The following is a 22,439-nucleotide window of genomic DNA, read 5'->3' as shown; positions in this document are numbered from 1 at the left end:
GCACAAAAGCAGATCCCGAAACTTGGCACTTCAAACAGTGGCTTTTGGATAATGGTTAACAAGATATCTGAGTCTACAATGTACTGGTGGCTATATTAGCAGCTACGTACTTAATGCTTGTCCAACAATGTCACTTCTGACCCATTTCAAATAGCACCAAAAGTAACCATTATTGGAATTCACCCCTCGCTGACCTACATTGGTTCCTGCCCTTGCAATGTGTCACTTTTAACATTTTCCTCCTTGTTTTCAAAACCTTCCATGGCTTTGCGCCCCCCTCCCCACCCCCACCCCCACCCTCCTCCAGCCCTAGAAATCCTTCATAATCTCTCTGCTCCTCCAATTCTGACATCTTGTGCATTCCCGATTTTAGTCGGTACATTACTGATCATACCTTCAGCTGCCTCAACCCTAAGCTCCGAATTCTCTTCCTCAACCCCCTTACACCCATCTCTCCTCCTTTGAAACGTTCCTGGAAACCAGCCTCTTTAACTAACTCCCAGGCCTAATCTCTGCTTGGTGTCAAGTTACGTGAAAATTGGGGCAGCACGGTGGCGCAGCGGTTAGCACTGCTGCCTCACGAGGCCGAGGACCCGGGTTCGAACCTGGCCCCGGGTCACTGGCTGTGTGAAGTTTACACATCCCACCCCGTGTCTGTGTGGGTCTCACCCCTGTGATGATATGCATAAGCAATCATGTAAATATTAATTGATAGGACCTCCAACCAGCAGGTGGCAGTAAAAAAGAACCACGTGACACTGTTACCTCGGGGTGTCTGGAGATAGTCGATGTCGTGGATTGTTGCATTTGTAGTCGCTTTTAGATAATTTAATAATAGTAATATTGTAGTTAGTAGATTTTGATAGTTTTCTTGGGCGCGATTCTCCAAACCCCCACTGGGTCAGAGAATCGCCGGGGGCCGGCATGAATCCCTCCCTCGCCGTGTCCCAAATTCTCCGCCAGCGGAGATTCGGCGGGGGTAGGAATCGCGCCGCGCCAGGTCGGCGGAAATCGCGCCGGCGTGGATTGAACCACCTTTCGAACGGCAGGACAAGGCGGCACGGGCGGGCTCCGAGGTCCTGGTGGGGGCGCGGGGCGATCTGGCCCCGGGGGGTGCCCCCACGGTGGCCTGGCCCGCAATCGGGGCCCACCGGTCTGCGGGCGGGCGTGTACCGTTGGGGCACTCTTTTCCTTCCGCCTTCACCATGGTCTTCACTATGGTGGAGGCGGAAGAGACCCCCTCCACTGCGCATGCGCGGGGAGCTGTGAGCGGCCGCTGACGCTCCCGCGCATGCATCGCACGGCAAAGTCATTTCCGCGCCAGCTGGCGGGGCACCAAAGGCCTTTCCTGCCAGTCGACGGGGCAGAAATCACTCCGGCGCGGTCCTAGCTCGGCCCCTCAAGGTGCGGAGAATTCCGCACCTTTGGGGCGGCGCGATGCCGGACTGATTCGCACCGTTTTTGGCGCCGGTTGGCGGACATCGCGCCGATTGCAGAGAATCCCGCCCCTTATTGTTATCTGACCCACGGTAATGTTTAATAATATACATTTAGCTAGTCACGAACTTGATGTTCTAGAGAGCATTAAGTCCGTCTGGCCAAACGCCAGAACGTAACAACCCCCACAACCCAAAGATGTGTAGGGTAGGTGGATTGGCCACGCTAAGTTGCCCCTTAATTGGAATTTTTTCAAAAATTACATGAGACTTGTAAAAGTACGTAAAAATGCAAGTTATATATTTGGTCGAAAGCAGTATTTAAAAACTGCGGTGCACATTTTATTGATATATTCTAATAACTGATATAACTAATACTCAGTTCTTGGAACAGTTGAGTATTTATACGGCTCTATGTGTACATGTGGATGGTTGCAGAGAACTGATTTTTGTGTTCATTTGACATACAGCTGATACAAACGGTCAGTGCTGTGGATCAGGACTCACCACCCAGTGGATCCAGATTCTTCTTCTGCTTGGCTCCAGAGGCCGCGAACAATCCCAATTTTACAGTCCGGGATAATGAAGGTAGGGATTTAAACCACCATCGACAGCCGACATGGGCACAATACGATGAAGATTTACAGAGACAAAAGGTGCTGGGAACACGCAGCAATACCAGGCAGCAAGAGTGAACCTTCCTCTGCCATGGTCACTGAGAGTTTCCAGCGATTGCTATTTATATTTTGCACTTTCAGCGCCCGCGGGGTTTTGTGTTTTGTAGAGCTAAGTGTTGCATTTTCGAAAAGAAAAGCTCTTCGGTTAGGGGTTTGGGTTGCCTCATAGTTGGTTAAAAAACAATACTCAACCAGGTGGGAGCTTTAGTCTCTATGCTGTTTGTCTGTTAAAATTTTCCACTTCTCAGCTTGGGGGGTAAGAGTCAGGGGAGACGGGGGCGAATTTCTTAACTTGTCACATAGATATTTGAAACTGACATTATGGATCAGTCACCTGATGTAGAAACAACATCATTTTCAAAACTACTATTATTTCCACTACCATTATTAAATGGATTGTATAGCAAGCCCACTGTTGCCAAATGACTGATTATTATGACCTTACTTAGCACGTTACGGGGAAAATAAATCTTTAGTTCCTGAATAACTGTATAGTCCAAAACTGCGCAGCCCATAGGGCATCATAAAGATATCAAACTCCATGTTCTTCGGGCATCTGCACCAACACGATCTGCCTGCACTTCAGCTATCAGCATGGTTAGGACTTGGATAGTATAGTAAGGCTTCCTGATGATTAAGTCTGAACTTCAGACCAGGCCTCCTGCTGCTACACTTTAGTATTCTGTATTGGTCTGCACTGAATGCCTGTGGCAAAGTCTCTGGTGGCACAGCTATTGTTGGTGCCTGAAACACTTTCTCTTTTTGTAAGTCTTGAGTTCACATGAGGGTAAGAGATCGCTGTTACTCGTTGAGGCAGATGTTCAAAGTATTTGACGGGCAATTTGTCGCTCATCTGTTTGCCCCTATTAGTATCAAACTCTCCAGGTTATTGAGTGATTCCAGTGAACCTACAGGATCAAATCTATGAGACTTCAGTCCTTGATTATGATGGCCTTCAACTCTACTGTAAATGACAGAAATCCCTTCGAGCTGTTCTCAGTCCACTGCAAAAACGTCCCCAGGAAGTGCGGAAGGAATGCCTCATTGTGGTAAACCACTGTGTTCTGATATTAGAGGTTAATATCACCTGTGGCCCCTGCATGCTAGCTCCGCCCAGGAGCCGGGTTATAAATATGTGTGGCCTTCAGCTCGCAGCCATTTCGCCAGCTGCTGTGGGAGGCCACACATCTGATACTAATAAAGCCTCAGTTTGGATTCAACTTCGTGTCCAGTCAAATTGATCGTGCCTCAATTTATTAGTATCAGATTCAGAAGATGGACCTCCGGATTAAACCAGATCGCCTGCAGCTGGATCCACACGCAAGCGACGCCAGAAAGGACTTCCAGCACTGGCTGGCTTGTTTTGAAGCGTTTATCAACGCGGCGCCGACCCCTGTTCCAGAGGCTCAGAAGATTCAAATATTGTACTCCAGACTCAGCTTCAAAGTCTTCCCGCTGATCCAGGATGCCCCCAATTACGCTGATGCCATGACTCGACTCAAAGAAAATTATGAGCAGAAGACGAACACGCTCTTCGCCAGACACGCACTCTCAACGCGGACTCAACTACCTGGTGAGTCAATCGAGGACTTCTGGAGGGCCCTGATCCCACTAGTTCGGGACTGTGATTGCCAGAACGTTACAGCTAAGGAGCACTCAGATCTCCTTATGCGGGACGCTTTTGTAACTGGGATTGGGTCTGATGTTATCAGGCAGCGGCTCCTGGAAGGGGCCACGCGCCACCTCGCAGAGACTAAAATACTAGCGCTCTCCTTGACGGTCGCCCTGCGCAATGTCCAGTCCTACACCCCCAACCGCGCGGCCCACTCCTCCTACGCTTCATGGGCCCCACACGCAGCCGCCCCAGTGGGTGCGCTGCCCACCCAATACGCCTGCGCTACGCGTCAGCCAGTGATCTCCGGGAGTGCCACGATGCTATTTTTGCGGCCAGCTAAAACACCCCCGCCAACGCTGCCCAGCCCGCGCTGCCCCCTGTAAGGCCTGCGGGAAGAAGGGCCACTTCGCAGCGGTGTGCCAGGCCCGCTCAGCGGCCGCGGTCACCCCCCCCGCCCCCCCCCCCCCGGGTCACGGACAGTGGGCGCCGTCATCCTCCTCTCCTCCCCAGGCCATGTGCGACCAATGGGCGCCACCATCTTCTCCCCCGCACAACGCATGCGTTCCATGGGCGCCGCCATTTTGTAATCCCCAGGATCTCCGGGCGCCGGCATCTTGTCCACCCCGCAGCACATGGACACCAACGGCGTTCCAGGACCTCAACTCAACGGCCGCCTCACTACCCGACGATCAACCATGTCTCGCCTCCATGGCAATCGACCAGTCCCGATCACATAATCTGACCAACGCAACCACCAGCGTAAAAGTCAACGGCCATGTGACCTCCTGCCTACTGGGAGCACCGAGAGCTTTGTACACCCAAATACGGTAAGGCGCTGCTCCCTTGGGTATCTTCCTGGGCCTCCGGATCCCATCGCATAGCGATCCGGGGGTACTGCACGGTCACGCTCACAGTCCAAGGCGTAGAGTTCCACGATTATCGCCTCTACATCCTCCCTAACCTCTGCGCTGCACTTATCCTCGGCCTGGACTTGCAGTGCAACCTCCAGAGCCTGATCCTTAAATTCGGCGGACCCTTACCACCCCTCACTGTGTGTGGCCTCGCGACCCTAAAGGTCGATCCTCCTTCCCTCTTTGCCAAGCTATATCACTTCCTTAGGGTCCCCTTCAGCGTCACCAATGGGGTATCGGTCTTCCAAAGGGAGATGGACCGAATGATCGACCGGTACGGCTTGCGAGCCACGTTTCCGTATCTAGACAATGTGACCATCTGCGGCCATGATCAGCAGGACCACGACGCCAACCTCACTAAATTTCTCCGCACCGCCACTCCCCTCAACCTCACGTATAACAAGGAGAAGTGTGTGTTCCGTACAAACCGCTTAGCCATCCTCGGCTACATCCTCGGCTACATGGTCCAGAACGGTGTTCTGGTGCCCGATCCCGACCGCATGCGCCCCCTCATGGAGCTCCCCCTCCCCCACTGCCCCAAGGCCCTCAAACGCTGCCTGGGGTTCTTCTCGTATTACGCTCAGTGGGTCCCAAACTATGCAGACAAGGTCCGCCCAGTCATACAGTCCACTCATTTCCCCCTGACGGCCGAGGCCCAACAGGCTTTCGCCCGGATCAGAGCTGATATTGCCAAAGCTGGAATGCACGCTATAGACAAAACACTTCCTTTCCAAGGAGAAAGCGACGCACCGGACGTCGCCCTTGCCGCTACCCTCAACCAGGCAGGCAGGCCCGTGGCATTCTTTTCCCGCACCCTCCATGCCTCTGAAATTCGGCACTCATCCGTCGAAAAGGAGGCCCAGGCTATCGTTGAGGCTGTGCGACATTGGAGGCATTACCTGGCCGGCAGGAGATTCACTCGCCTCACTGACCAACGGTCGGTAGCCTTCATGTTCAACAACACACAGCGGGGCAAGATCAAAAATGATAAAATCTTGCGGTGGAGAATCGAGCTCTCCACCTATAACTACGAGATTAAGTATCGCCCCGGTAAGCTCAACGAACCCCCAGACGCCCTATCCCGAGGTATATGTGCCAGCGCACAGGTAGACTGACTCCGGACCCTGCACGACAGCCTTTGTCACCCAGGGGGTCACTCGATTGTACCATTTCATTAAGGCACAAAATTTGCCCTACTCCATCGCGGAAGTAAGGACAATCACCAAGGACTGCCAGGTCTGTGCAGAGTGCAAACCGCACTTCTACCGGACGGACCGCACGCACCTGGTGAAGGCCTCCCGCCCCTTTGAACGCCTCAGCGTGGATTTCAAAGGCCCCCTCCCCTCCTCCGACCGACACACGTATTTCCTCAGTGTGATCGATGAATACTCCCGGTTTCCCTTCGCCATCCCATGCCCCGACATGACGTCTGCCACCGTCATTAAAGCCCTTAATTCTATCTTCACTCTGTTCGGCTTCCCCGCCTACATCCACAGTGACAGGGGATCCTCATTCATGAGTGATGACCTACGTCAGTTCCTGCTCAGCAGGGGTATCGCCTCCAGCAGAACGACGAGCTACAACCCCCGGGGAAACGGACAGGTAGAAAGGGAGCATGGGACGGTATGGAGGGCCGTCCAGCTGGCAAGGAATCTCCCGGCCTCCCGCTGGCAAGAGGTCCTCTCTGATGCACTACATTCCATTCACTCATTACTCTGCACTGCCACTAACAGTACACCGCATGAACGTCTTTTTGCCTTCCCCAGGAAGTCCACATCCAGGGTATCGCTCCCAACTTGGCTCACATTTCTGGGAACCGTGCTTCTCCGTAAACATGTGTGGCTCCACAAGGCGGATCCGTTGGTGGAGAGGGTGCACCTGCTCCATGCAAACCCACAGTACGCCTACGTGGCGTTCCCCGACGGCCACCAGGATACCGTCTACCTCAGGGACCTGGCACCAGCAGGTTCCACCCCCACACCACACCCGTCGCCCCCGGCGCCACTCTCCCCTCCCCTGCCGCCCCCATCACCCCCCCTAGGACCGTCCGTCCTATCCCTGCCCACCCCCGTTGATGAAGAGGATTTTGGCACACTCACGGAGTTTACTTCGACCACGACAGCGCCAACATCGCCGGCTCCGCTTCGTTGACCTCAAAGAACCATCAAGGCACCGGACCGGCTGAACCTCTGACCGGCCCGCCAGATGACCAGAGACATTTTTTTTACTGCTCTGTAAATATTAAAATTTCTAATTGTATATAGTTACCAACCCCGCCGGACTCAGTTTTAACAGGGGGTGAATGTGGTAAACCACTGTGTTCTGATATTAGAGGTTGTATAGTAGAATCTGCACTACAGGTTCACCTGTGGCCCCTGCATGCTAGCTCCGCCCAGGAGGCGGGTTATAAATATGCGTGGCCTCCAGCTCGCAGCCATTTCGCCAGCTGCTGTGGGAGGCCACACATCTGATACTGATAAAGCCTCAGTTTGGATTCAACTTCGTCTCCAGCCAAATTGATTGTGCCTCACTCATCAGTGAAGCTCTAACAGAATTCCTGTCCGAACTTCTTTCCCCAAGAACCTGAAGGTAGTAAACCTGTCCGTTTGAGAGAAGAGGAAGTGTTTATAACCCAGTCACCAGCCAGCAATCTGTGATATAACACAGAAACCTCACGCCTTGCATGAAGCAGATGAATGAAAATATGTGCTTTTGTGTGGACAGATTCACTTTACTTGAAATTTTGAGTCTTTTTTATCTACACGCCTTATCTGCTCAAGCTGAAATCAAACTGATAACAAGTGTAAATTATTCTTATCAACGCTGATTTTTAAACTAATGTTAAGATTGTGCAAAGATCCATTGAAAGACTGTGAAAACTCATTCATTTAATCACATTCAGTCGTGTGGAGCAGCAGCAGTGAGAGATGGTCTTGTAGTTTCGGGTTGGTGAATTAGTCAGTTATTTTGCAATAAAGTTAACAATGACACAAAGCAAATAGGTCTAGAATGACAAGTAGATGGGAGGAGGTTACAACGCATAAATGTGACTGCGGGAGATGTTGATTGATTTCATCAACAAATTAGCAAAGTTTTAAATCCTCTGACAAATCAAATTTCTTTACCGGCAGTCTGGCCTCAATAAAAGTCGAGATGGATTTGCAGGTACAGCATTAGTTATTTTATTTGGCTTGCAAGCTTGATTCATTTCACAGAGGCATAAGACACATCCAGTCTCCTACACCCCGGAAAGCGAATGAACAAAGAGACAAAGGGATCTCTGCAAATCAATTCAAATGGCATCACGTTTCACATACACGATTCCCATAGGTCATCCTATACCCCTCCTGACCTGTTGATATATTCTGATTGGCTCACTTCCAATCCCTTCCTCTGGCCCCTATTACCCAGCATCCTTTTCTCCTCCTTTGGTGGACACACTTTGCCATGCGGTCTGAAATCCTTTGTCTGTGAACTCACCAGAATGAGACTGGCCTATCTCTACATTACAGTAACTAATATCTCTAAAGTAACTATTTTATATCACATTCGTCACCTCCAGATTCTGTAATTGCCTTTAGCTCCCTCCTACTTTGATACGGCATGGTAGCACAGTAGTTAGCACTGTTGCTTCACAGCGCCACGGTCTCAGGTTCAATTCCAGGCTTGGGTCACTGTCTGTGCGGAGTCTGCACGTTCTCCCTGTATCTGCGTGAATTTCCTCCGGGTGCTCCGGTTTCCTCTTGCACGTCCTGAAAGACGTGCTGTTAGATGAATTGGACATTCTGAATTCTCCCTCTGTGTACCCGAACAGGCGCTGGAGTGTGGCAACTGGGGGATTTTCACAGCAACGTTATTGCGGTGTTAATGTAAGCCTGCTTGTGACACTAATAAAGATTCTCATTATTATATTGCATGACATTACATTACTTTTTACAATACATAGTAATCTGCATTTTATTTTACTCAGTATACCAATGAATTGTATATGAAATATCCTTGGCTTTTCGGATGATGTCAGTGGGTTTAATTTACAACGCTGTGTCATTAAAAAAAAGTAGGTTCATCAATCATGTGACTTGTAAGAAGATATAACAAGTTTATACCTTGCAGTGAAATATTGCATTATTTATTACCCTGGATATGTATTATAAAATGTATAATTCATATGGAAATGAAGCAGAGTTTATTCTTGGTCTTGGCATAATTAATTTTGGCCTTTTAGAAATCTTCCAATTGTGGGCTTTATTAATTCCCTAGACCCGCCTAATGTCAGCTTTCACATAAAAAGTAACAGCTGGTCCAATGTGAACTCTCACCACTGGGCACCTCAGTTCAGCCTTTTAGAAAATATAAATTTGACTCAGATGGCACATCCAAACTGCAAGCTGTAAATTGTGTGCCAAGGAGCGGATTTGGGAAATAAATTGGGAAAAGCAAGCGTGTTTCAGCGATATTCTGCAGAGGAATGAAATGGCAAGGATCCATATTATTTCTCAGCATTGTGTCTATTATAAGCCAATAACTGGAGTGGAGTTAATACCAGCAATGTAATCTCAGGGTATAACATACATTCATGTATTAGTCAGTCCATGTAGTTTTATGTACTGTTGAATTACTTAAGGACGTGATATCTCCATATTTCCAGAGCGATTATGGTAAAACATGTACGCAAGACCATCCTAATAAGAGTGGAAGAGTTCATTGCAGCCTGGAAATTCCATGCAGATTTTTCCATCCTCCCAGCGCCGGAGACCCCAGAGAAACAGACGTTGATATAGTTTCTCCTTTGGTTCTGTTGAACGATACATGGGCAGCCCGGCAGCATAGTGGTTAGCACAGTTGCTTCACAGATCCAGGGCCCCAGGTTCGATTCACGGCTTGGGGTTACTGTCTGTGCGGCGTCTGCACGTTCTCCCCGTGTGTGCGTGGGTTTCCTCCGGGTGCTCCGGTTTCCTCCCACAGTCCAAAGATGTGCAGGTTAGGGGGATTGGCCATGATAAAATTGCCCACAGTGTCCAAAATAATGGTTAAGTGGGGGTTACTGGGTTACGGGGATAGGATAGAGACGTGGGCTTGAGTAGGGTTCTCTTTGTAAGGGCCGGTGCAGACTCGATGGGCCGAATGGCCTACTTCTGCACTGTAAATTCTATGAGTCTATGATTCTACAGTGTAATATCAGGGGAACCTCCAGTGGCTGGTCCTCTCTCAGGTCACTCTCTCAGGTTCACAGCCCAGAATGTGCAAACTCACTCTCCAGATAATTATTCCACTGCGTCCACCTCACTGTGTAGGAACGTAGACCACCCGCTCGGTCCTTGCGGAAACATACACAACCTGCCCCTCTCACTGTCCAGGGGCATAAACAACCTGCCCATCTCACTGTACAGGGGCATAAACAACCTGCCCATCTCACTGTACAGGGGCATAAACAACCTGCCCATCTCACTGTACAGGGGCATAAACAACCTGCCCATCTCACTGTACAGGGGCATAAACAACCTGCCCATCTCACTGTACAGGGGCATAAACAACCTGCCCATCTCACTGTACAGGCGCATAAACAACCTGCCCATCTCACTGTACAGGGACATAAACAACCTGCCCATCTCACTGTACAGGGGCATAAACAACCTGCCCAGCTCACTGTACAGGGGCATAAACAACCTGCCCATCTCACTGTACAGGGGCATAAACAACCTGACCATCTCACTGTACAGGGGCATAAACAACCTGCCCCTCTCACTGTACAGGGGTATAAACAACCTGGCCATCTCACTGTACAGAGGCATAAACAACCTGCCCCTCTCACTGTACAGGGGTATAAACAAGCTGGCCATCTCACTGTACAGGGGCATAAACAACCTGGCCATCTCACTGTACAGGGGCATAAACAACCTGCCCATCTCACTGTACAGGGGCATAAACAACCTGCCCATCTCACTGTACAGGGGCATAAACAACCTGCCCATCTCACTGTACAGGGGCAGAAACAACCTGCCCATCTCACTGTACAGGGGCATAAACAACCTGCCCATCTCACTGTACAGGGACATAAACAACCTGCCCATCTCAATGTACAGGCGCATAAACAACCTGCCCCTCTCACTGTACAGGGGCATAAACAACCTGCCCATCTCACTGTACAGGGGCATAAACAACCTGCCCAGCTCACTGTACAGGGGCATAAACAACCTGCCCATCTCGCTGTCCAGGGGCATAAACAACCTGCCCATCTCACTGTACAGGGGTATAAACAACCTGCCCATCTCACTGTACAGGGGCATAAACAACCTGTCCATCTCACTGTACAGGGACATAAACAACCTGCCCCTCTCACTGTACAGGGGCATAAACAACCTGCCCATCTCACTGTACAGGGGCATAAACAACCTGCCCATCTCAATGTACAGGGGCATAAACAACCTGCCCAGCTCACTGTACAGGGGCATAAACAACCTGCCCAGCTCACTGTACAGGGGCATAAACAACCTGCCCAGCTCACTGTACAGGGACATAAACAACCTGCCCAGCTCACTGTACAGGGGCATAAACAACCTGCCCATCTCACTGTACAGGGGCATAAACAACCTGCCCATCTCACTGTACAGGGGCATAAACAACCTGCCCATCTCACTGTACAGGGGCATAAACAACCTGCCCATCTCACTGTACAGGGACATAAACAACCTGCCCATCTCACTGTACAGGGGCATAAACAACCTGCCCAGCTCACTGTACAGGGACATAAACAACCTGCCCATCTCACTGTACAGGGACATAAACAACCTGCCCATCTCACTGTACAGGGGCATAAACAACCTGCCCAGCTCACTGTACAGGGACATAAACAACCTGCCCATCTCACTGTACAGGGACATAAACAACCTGCCCATCTCACTGTACAGGGGCATAAACAACCTGCCCAGCTCACTGTACAGGGGCATAAACAACCTGCCCATCTCACTGTACAGGGGCATAAACAACCTGCCCAGCTCACTGTACAGGGACATAAACAACCTGCCCATCTCACTGTACAGGGGCATAAACAACCTGCCCAGCTCACTGTACAGGGGCATAAACAACCTGCCCAGCTCACTGTACAGGGACATAAACAACCTGCCCATCTCACTGTACAGGGGCATAAACAACCTGCCCATCTCACTGTACAGGGGCATAAACAACCTGCCCATCTCACTGTACAGGGGCATAAACAACCTGCCCAGCTCACTGTACAGGGGCATAAACAACCTGCCCAGCTCACTGTACAGGGGCATAAACAACCTGCCCATCTCACTGTACAGGGACATAAACAACCTGCCCATCTCACTGTACAGGGGCATAAACAACCTGCCCATCTCACTGTACAGGGACATAAACAACCTGTCCATCTCACTGTCCAGGGGCATAAACAACCTGCCCATCTCACTGTACAGGGGCATAAACAACCTGTCCATCTCACTGTACAGGGGCATAAACAACCTGCCCATCTCACTGTACAGGGGCATAAACAACCTGCCCATCTCACTGTACAGGGGCATAAACAACCTGCCCCTCTCACTGTACAGGCGCATAAACAACCTGCCCAGCTCACTGTCCAGGGGCATAAACAACCTGCCCATCTCACTGTACAGGGGCATAAACAACCTGCCCATCTCACTGTACAGGGGCATAAACAACCTGCCCATCTCACTGTACAGGGGCATAAACAACCTGCCCAGCTCACTGTACAGGGGCATAAACAACCTGCCCAGCTCACTGTACAGGGGCATAAACAACCTGCCCATCTCACTGTACAGGGACATAAACAACCTGCCCATCTCACTGTACAGGGACATAAACAACCTGCCCATCTCACTGTACAGGGGCATAAACAACCTGCCCAGCTCACTGTACAGGGACATAAACAACCTGCCCATCTCACTGTACAGGGACATAAACAACCTGCCCATCTCACTGTACAGGGGCATAAACAACCTGCCCAGCTCACTGTACAGGGGCATAAACAACCTGCCCATCTCACTGTACAGGGGCATAAACAACCTGCCCAGCTCACTGTACAGGGACATAAACAACCTGCCCATCTCACTGTACAGGGGCATAAACAACCTGCCCAGCTCACTGTACAGGGGCATAAACAACCTGCCCAGCTCACTGTACAGGGACATAAACAACCTGCCCATCTCACTGTACAGGGGCATAAACAACCTGCCCATCTCACTGTACAGGGGCATAAACAACCTGCCCATCTCACTGTACAGGGGCATAAACAACCTGCCCAGCTCACTGTACAGGGGCATAAACAACCTGCCCAGCTCACTGTACAGGGGCATAAACAACCTGCCCATCTCACTGTACAGGGACATAAACAACCTGCCCATCTCACTGTACAGGGGCATAAACAACCTGCCCATCTCACTGTACAGGGACATAAACAACCTGTCCATCTCACTGTCCAGGGGCATAAACAACCTGCCCATCTCACTGTACAGGGGCATAAACAACCTGTCCATCTCACTGTACAGGGGCATAAACAACCTGCCCATCTCACTGTACAGGGGCATAAACAACCTGCCCATCTCACTGTACAGGGGCATAAACAACCTGCCCCTCTCACTGTACAGGCGCATAAACAACCTGCCCAGCTCACTGTCCAGGGGCATAAACAAGCTGCCCATCTCACTGTCCAGGGGCATAAACAACCTGCCCATCTCACTGTACAGGGGCATAAACAACCTGTCCATCTCACTGTACAGGGGCATAAACAACCTGCCCATCTCACTGTACAGGGGCATAAACAACCTGCCCATCTCACTGTACAGGGACATAAACAACCTGCCCATCTCACTGTCCAGGGGCATAAACAACCTGCCCATCTCACTGTACAGGGACATAAACAACCTGCCCCTCTCACTGTACAGTGGCATAAACAACCTGTCCATCTCACTGTACAGGGGCATAAACAACCTGCCCATCTCACTGTACAGGGGCATAAACAACCTGTCCATCTCACTGTACAGGGGCATAAACAACCTGCCCATCTCACTGTACAGGGGCATAAACAACCTGTCCATCTCACTGTACAGGGGCATAAACAACCTGCCCATCTCACTGTACAGGGACATAAACAACCTGCCCATCTCTCTGTACAGGGGCATAAACAACCTGCCCATCTCACTGTACAGGGGCATAAACAACCTGCCCATCTCACTGTACAGGGGCATAAACAACCTGCCCATCTCACTGTACAGGGGCATAAACAACCTGCCCATCTCACTGTACAGGGGCATAAACAACCTGCCCATCTCACTGTACAGGGGCATAAACAACCTGTCCATCTCACTGTACAGGGGCATAAACAACCTGCCCATCTCACTGTACAGGGACATAAACAACCTGTCCATCTCACTGTACAGGGACATAAACAACCTGCCCAGCTCACTGTACAGGGGCACAGGGGCATAAACAACCTGCCCATCTCACTGTACAGGGACATAAACAACCTGCCCCTCTCACTGTACAGGGGCATAAACAACCTGTCCATCTCACTGTACAGGGACATAAACAACCTGACCATCTCACTGTACAGGGACATAAACAACCTGCCCATCTCACTGTACAGGGGCATAAACAACCTGCCCATCTCACTGTACAGGGGCATAAACAACCTGCCCATTTCACTGTACAGGGGCATAAACAACCTGCCCATCTCACTGTACAGGGGCATAAACAACCTGCCCATCTCACTGTACAGGGGCATAAACAACCTGCCCAACTCACTGTACAGGGGCATAAACAACCTGCCCAACTCACTGTACAGGGGCATAAACAACCTGCCCATCTCACTGTACAGGGGCATAAACAACCTGCCCATTTCACTGTACAGGGGCATAAACAACCTGCCCATCTCACTGTACAGGGGCATAAACAACCTGCCCATCTCACTGTACAGGGGCATAAACAACCTGCCCATCTCACTGTACAGGGGCATAAACAACCTGCCCATCTCACTGTACAGGGGCATAAACAACCTGCCCATCTCACTGTACAGGGGCATAAACAACCTGCCCCTCTCACTGTACAGGGGTATAAACAACCTGGCCATCTCACTGTACAGGGGCATAAACAACCTGCCCATCTCACTGTACAGAGGCATAAACAACCTGCCCAGCTCACTGTACAGGGGCATAAACAACCTGCCCCTCTCACTGTACAGGGACATAAACAACCTGTCCATCTCACTGTACAGGGACATAAACAACCTGCCCATCTCACTGTACAGGGGCATAAACAACCTGCCCATCTCACTGTACAGGGACATAAACAACCTGCCCATCTCACTGTACAGGGGCATAAACAACCTGCCCATCTCACTGTACAGGGGCATAAACAACCTGTCCATCTCACTGTCCAGGGGCATAAACAACCTGCCCATCTCGCTGTCCAGGGGCATAAACAACCTGTCCATCTCACTGTACAGGGGCACAGGGGCATAAACAACCTGCCCATCTCACTGTACAGGGGCATAAACAACCTGCCCATCTCACTGTACAGAGGCATAAACAACCTGCCCATCTCACTGTACAGGGGCATAAACAACCTGCCCATCTCACTGTACAGGGGCATAAACAACCTGCCCATCTCACTGTACAGGGGCATAAACAACCTGCCCATCTCACTGTACAGGGGCATAAACAACCTGCCCATCTCACTGTACAGGGACATAAACAACCTGCCCATCTCACTGTACAGGGGCATAAACAACCTGCCCATCTCACTGTACAGGGGCATAAACAACCTGCCCATCTCACTGTACAGGGGCATAAACAACCTGCCCATCTCACTGTACAGGGGCATAAACAACCTGTCCATCTCACTGTACAGGGGCATAAACAACCTGACCAACTCACTGTACAGAGGCATAAACAACCTGCCCATCTCAATGTACAGGGGCATAAACAACCTGCCCATCTCACTGTACAGGGGCATAAACAACCTGCCCATCTCACTGTACAGGGGTATAAACAACCTGCCCATCTCACTGTACAGGGGCATAAACAACCTGCCCATCTCACTGTACAGGGGCATAAACAACCTGTCCATCTCACTGTACAGGGGCATAAACAACCTGACCAACTCACTGTACAGGGGCATAAACAACCTGCCCATCTCACTGTACAGGGGCATAAACAACCTGCCCATCTCACTGTACAGGGGCACAGGGGCATAAACAACCTGACCATCTCACTGTACAGGGGCACAGGGGCATAAACAACCTGACCATCTCACTGTACAGGGACATAAACAACCTGCCCATCTCACTGTACAGGGGCATAAACAACCTGCCCATCTCACTGTACAGGGGCATAAACAACCTGCCCATCTCACTGTACAGGGGCATAAACAACCTGTCCATCTCACTGTACAGGGGCACAGGGGCATAAACAACCTGTCCATCTCACTGTACAGGGGCACAGGGGCATAAACAACCTGACCATCTCACTGTACAGGGGCACTGGGGCATAAACAACCTGCCCATCTCACTGTAGAGGGGCACAGGGGCATAAACTACCTGCCCATCTCGCTGTCCAGGGGCATAAACAACCTGCCCATCTCACTGTACAGGGGCATAAACAACCTGCCCATCTCGCTGTCCAGGGGCATAAACAACCTGCCCATCTCGCTGTCCAGGGGCATAAACAACCTGCCCATCTCACTGTACAGGGGCATAAACAACCTGCCCATCTCACTGTACAGGGGCATAAACAACCTGCCCATCTCGCTGTCCAGGGGCATAAACAACCTGCCCATCTCACTGTACTGGGGCATAAACAACCTGCCCATCTCACTGTACAGTGGCATAAACAACCTGCCCATCTCGCTGTACAGGGGCATAAACAACCTGCCCATCTCACTGTACAGGGGCATAAACAACCTGTCCATCTCACTGTACAGGGGCACAGGGGCATAAACAACCTGTCCATCTCACTGTACAGGGGCACAGGGGCATAAACAACCTGACCATATCACTGTACAGGGGCACTGGGGCATAAACAACCTGCCCATCTCACTGTAGAGGGGCACAGGGGCATAAACTACCTGCCCATCTCGCTGTCCAGGGGCATAAACAACCTGCCCATCTCACTGTACAGGGGCATAAACAACCTGCCCATCTCGCTGTCCAGGGGCATAAACAACCTGCCCATCTCGCTGTCCAGGGGCATAAACAACCTGCCCATCTCACTGTACAGGGGCATAAACAACCTGCCCATCTCACTGTACAGGATTAACAACCTGCCCAGCTCTCTGTACAGGGGCATAAACAACCTGCCCATCTCGCTGTCCAGGGGCATAAACAACCTGCCCATCTCTCTGTACAGGGGCATTAACAACCTGCCCATCTCACTGTACATGGACATAAACAACCTGCCCATCTCACTGTACAGGGGCATAAACAACCTGCCCATCTCAATGTACAGGGGCATAAACCAACCTGAATATCTCATTATCGAGGTACATACAATACCCCATCCGCCCATTCAGAAACATACACGACCCAACCATCTCACTCCATGGGATCATACTTGAGCTGGATCTGTTTGCCTGACCTGATCAGTATGACACCCACATGACCGTATCCATTGCACAGATTGTTCATCCTTAGATGCTCTCCTCCGATGACTCTGCCCTTTCTGTCTTTCTGGAACGGAGGACGGCGATCACGTTTTGGCGCAGTTACAGTTTTGTAATGAAAATGAAATGAAATGAAAATCGCTTATTGTCACATGTTGGCTTCAAATTAAGTTACTGTGAAAAGCCCCTAGTCGCCACATTCCAGCACCTGTTCGGGGAGGCCGTTACGGGAATTGAACCTTGCTGCTGGCCTACCTTGGTCTGCTTTTAAAGCCAGCGATTTAGCCTTGTGCTAAACCAGCTCGGTTCATGTTTTGGCAAAGAAAGAATCCTAGAAAGTATAACCCTAGAAAGTGGGTTCTGTGCTTTGTAAAGCAGTGGCCCCACCTTAGATCATTTGTTGCTGGGGGAGGGGGTGGGGTTGGGGGGGAGTTTGAAAGGGATGGATGAAGAGTGGAAGGGGAGAAACCAGTAGATTTCTAAAGCATAAAAACCAGGCAACAATCAAACAATAAGATACAAGAAAAAAACCAGGTTGTTCGTCTTGTATCCTCTTGGTTTTGCAGTTTTGTCAAAGGATTGATGGGGAACCACACAGAATAACGGTTTGACTCTTTCACGTTATTTTCAGATAACACAGCAGGAATTCTGACCAGGAGAGGTGGATTTAGTCGTCAAGAGATGAACACTTATCTTCTGCCCATTCTCATTTCTGACAAGGAGTACCCTATACAGAGCAGCACTAATAGCATGCTAATTAGAGTGTGCGCCTGTGACAGTGATGGCACAATGCAGTCCTGCAACACTGAAGCAATAATCCTCCCTCCTGGCCTCAGCACTGGTGCCCTTATTGCCATTCTGCTGTGTATCATTATCCTTCTCGGTAAGTGTTTTGTAAAAACTTTTTTCATCAAACGCTCTCTCGTTTCAGTGAATTGTCCGTTTCTGCCTCTCACCTCAAGCAAGTGCGGTTATTTGTGTCAGAAATGCCTGGAATGGTAACTTCAGGCGACAAGGGGGAGGCGACATGGAGGAATTTACTTTAATACATGAGGGATAATTAAAAGCTGTTGGGATAATGATTCCCCTCGATGGAGGTTCGAGCACAAGGGGTCACGTTCTCAGGGTAAATAATAGTCACTACAGTGCAGAAGGAGGCCATTCGGCCCATCGAGTCTGCACCAACCCTCGACTTAGGCCAACTCCCAATCCCACCCTTCCTATCCCCGTAACCTAACCTGCACATCCTGGCTTTTTATCCTCAGGGGCTGGACCCCATTTTGCAAACATCGATACAGTTGTTCACCTGCAAATGTTGCGGAGGCCCCCATGCCCAGCTCCATTCTAAGTGGCTGACCATTAACCCTAATTGAGCGTGTCATGCCCACCTTCATGTTGTTTAAGCTATGTACTTCAGATTCTTTATTCCTCACACTGTGTACTGGAGTCTTGAGGTTTTTTTGGTGACCACCTCTGGGCTCCACCTGGTCTTGCATTTCCTCCCAAGCTTCTCCCTCCTATTGCAGCCGTAATATGTAGCTGTTCTGAATTTACATCTCCTCTGGGAATGATCTCCCCCATACCAGTAGCATTCTTCATTGCTCCTAGTCTGCAGACCAAATTCCCGATACCTCTGCGCTCTCTTTTGCGCTGAGCCTCTTTGCTCATTACTCTCTGTGCCTTCGTCTTTGGCGCCACAACTGCCAGTAGCTTCCTGCCAAATCTGGTGGGCTTCGCCTGCTTGCACGCTCTGCACTTCCCTTTCGACACTTTCCATAGCCTGACCAACCTCTAATGCCTTCTTTAATGTAATCGTGGCCTCTGCTGACAATTGTTTGTGTATCAGTTTCATTTACAACACCACAGACCAATGAATTGGGTACTCTAAATTTATTTTAAAAAACACCACACACCAGCCTATCGCTCAACCTGTCATTAAGTGCAGACCCGAACACACGTTGTTTAGCCGTTTGTTTTAGGCACTCCGCGAATGCTTCAACATCTCCCTTGGTACACTTGTTGTCAAATTGAACTTGTATCATTGAATTATTATCAAGAGCTTTGGTTAATAATGCCCCTTGACTCACTCCACAAGCTCTTTGAAGATTCTGGAGTCGGGGGCATCTGGGGAAGTCAGGCTCCTAATCAGGTTATGTGTGAGAGCTCCACAGACCGTTAATAGGATTACCCACTGCTTTTCTTCCCTTTAATTAGCCTTAAAAAGAAATAGCGGAGGCGTTTGACAAATAGTACCCATTGTTCCATATTAGGTTTGCCAAAAGGGGCATTTTGTCACTCCGACTGCTCAATGAGTTTTCTTCAAAGGAAAGAATTTCACACGAGGCCTGCTCTCCCAATCTCTGCAGCAGTACGAAGGCACTCCGGTTGATCCTCGTCGCCAATGTAGCATGTCAGACAGGCGACCACAAAGTTGATTAATGCATAATGGTTTATTAAACGAGGAACTATATACAGAGAGTGAGATAAAAGGCCACCATGTTCCAAGACTCCAAACTCCTAACTAACTGGGAAACCCACGATCAATGCCAGGATTCGCACACTCCGGCCCAATTGGCCGATCGGATCACACAACCCTCCAGGACACCCCCTCCCCCTTAAAGGGGCACATTACCACACTAACCTCTGGTAATTGTGCACAAATTACATTCCAACGCTGTGACAGCATTTCTTATAATCAATACTTCTAGTGAAGACATATAATAATTTTATTGGAAATAAAAAATAAGGCAAATTGAATGTTGACCTTTCTTACAAGGGGAATGTGCATGGAAATCTTGCTGCAGCTGTATAGGGCATTGTTGAGACCACATCTAGTGTACTGCGTACAGTGTTGGCGCCCTTTGAGGGAAATACTTGCATTGGAAGCAGTTCAGAGGGTTCATTAGACTAATTCTTGGGATGAAGGGGTTGTCTTTTGAGAAAAGGTTGAGCAAGTTGAGTCTATACTCATGAGAGTTTCGAAGAATAAGGGGTGATCTTATTGAATCAGATAAGATTTCAAGGGGTTTGACAGGGTGGTTGCTGAGTAGATCTTTCCCCTCCTGTGGAGGAACCTAGGGCTAGGGGGCAGAGATGAGGAGGAATTTCTTCTCTCAAGATGTTAGTCTTTCGAATTCTCTTCCACAGAGAGGAGGTTGGCTCGTTGAGTTCATTCCAGGCTGAGTTTGCCAGATTTTAAACCTACAAGGGGTTCAAGGGTTATGGGGACAGGCAGAGAAGTGGAGTAAAGGCCAAAATAAGATCAGCCATGGTCTTATTGAATGGGTTAGTAGGCTCGAGGAGTCGAATGCCCTACTGCTTCTATTTCTTATATTCTCAAGATCTTATGAGGAACATGGGAAATCTTCCTTAAATGTTGCTGATACATATCGACCAGAGGACATCTTATGTTGCTTTATAGTATTTTCAATGTATTTAAATGAAAGTAGAAAATCACCGTGAGAAGAAAGTAGGGTATTCCTCTTACCCTAAGGCCTACATCCACCTTTGTATAACTCTGGAGTGTACTCTAATAATAATGGCAATAACGCATGGGACTCAAAACGCTATCTCAGTTCCTGTCTGGGCAGTGAGCATTGGAAAGGTCTCTACAACTATCTGTTCAAGGTCAGTTCAACTACTTATAGTATGCCACAGAACCATGTCACCCAAGAGAAAGGAGTGGCAACCATAAGACTATGCACCAACAGGAGGATTGGTGAGGAACTCCGTGATCAGAACTTACTTCCAGTAATGGTTAGCTCTTGCCACTGGCCAATTTTGTCCATCCAAACAAGTCCCAAGTTTCAAATCCGAACAGAAAATGCTGGGAAAACCCAGCAGGTCTGGCAGCATCTATGGAGTCAGGAACACGTTTAGCATTTTCAGTCCAATACAGATGCACCATAGAAAGCATCCTATCGGGCTGCATCACAGCCTGCTATGGCAACTGCTCGGCCCAGGACCGCAAGAAACTTGAACACTGCCCAATCCATCACACGAACCTGCCTCCCATCCATTGACTCCATCTACACCTCCCGCTGCCTGGGGAAAGCGGGCAGCATAATCAAAGACCCCTCCCACCTGGCTTACTCACTCTTCCAACTTCTTCCATCGGGCAGGAGATACAGAAGTCTGAGAACACGCACAAACAGACTCAAAAACAGCTTCTTCCCCACTGTCACCAGACTCCTAAATGACCCTCTTCTGGACTGACCTCATTAACACTACACCCTGTATGCTTCATCCGATACCGGTGCTTATGTAGTTACATTGTATACCTTATGTTTCCCTATTATGTATTTTCTTTTATTCCCTTTTCTTCCCATTAACTTAATGATCTGCTGAGCTGCTCGCAGAAAAATACTTTTTACTGCACCTCGGTACACGTGACAATAAACAAATCCAATCCAATGTGACTCTTCTTCGAAAGTCCCATGGTTTATTGCTCCATTAGGTTTCTCTTAATCAAGCTGAACTGCTGTGTATTCCCCAAAAGATAGGGGCGGCATGGTGGCACAGTGGTTAGCACTGCTGCCTCCCAGCGCCAGGGAACCGGATTAAATTCGGTGACCGTCTGTGTGGACTTTGCACGTTCTCCCCGTGTCTGCGTGGGTTTCCTCCGGGTGCCGTGGATCCTTCCCATAGTCCAAGGATATGCAGGTTAGGTGGATTGCCCATGATCCATGCACGGGGTTGCGGGGATAGGGCGGGGAAGTAGGCCAAGGTAGAGTGCTGTTTTGGAGCGTCGGTGCAGACTCAAAAGGCCGAATGGCCTCCTTCTGCATAGTAGGAGTATGATTCACACTCTCACCCCACATTGTTCTGGAGAACAGGCAGGATGGTGGAGATGATGCCATGGTGAGATCAGTCATGATCGTATTGAACGGTGGAGCAGGCTCGAGAGGTTAAATCGCCTACTCCTTCTCCTAGTTCTTATCTTCTTAAGTTCTAAGAAAGAACTATTCTGCCTAATTCCACCTTCCAGCTCTTGGTCTGTAGTCTTGTAGGTAACAGCACCTCAAGCACAAATCTAGTGTTCTTGATTAATAAGGGGATCAGTGGTTATGGGGAGAAGGCAGAAGAATGGGGATGAGGAATGGGGATAATCAGCCATAATTGAATGGCGGAGCAGACTCAATGGGCTGAATGGCCTTAATCTGCTCCT

General features: G+C 49.6%; 1 protein-coding gene across 4 annotated transcripts in view; it reads left to right on the top strand.

Moving 5' to 3' along the window:
* Positions 1 to 22,439, top strand: part of LOC140425627 (cadherin-6-like) — a 260,191-nt gene that overhangs the window by 224,974 nt on the left and 12,778 nt on the right. For all 4 annotated transcript variants that reach the window (XM_072510136.1, XM_072510133.1, XM_072510134.1 and 1 more), the window contains exons 10-11: positions 1,907 to 2,024; positions 17,904 to 18,155. In XM_072510136.1, the coding sequence (XP_072366237.1) occupies positions 1,907 to 2,024; positions 17,904 to 18,155 (370 nt within the window). The remainder of the gene's footprint in view (positions 1 to 1,906; positions 2,025 to 17,903; positions 18,156 to 22,439) is intronic.

The sequence above is a fragment of the Scyliorhinus torazame genome, chromosome 6 (genome assembly GCF_047496885.1).
Source record: "Scyliorhinus torazame isolate Kashiwa2021f chromosome 6, sScyTor2.1, whole genome shotgun sequence".
In the NCBI taxonomy this organism is placed as follows: domain Eukaryota; kingdom Metazoa; phylum Chordata; class Chondrichthyes; order Carcharhiniformes; family Scyliorhinidae; genus Scyliorhinus; species Scyliorhinus torazame.
This window is presented reverse-complemented; position numbering and strand designations above follow the sequence as displayed.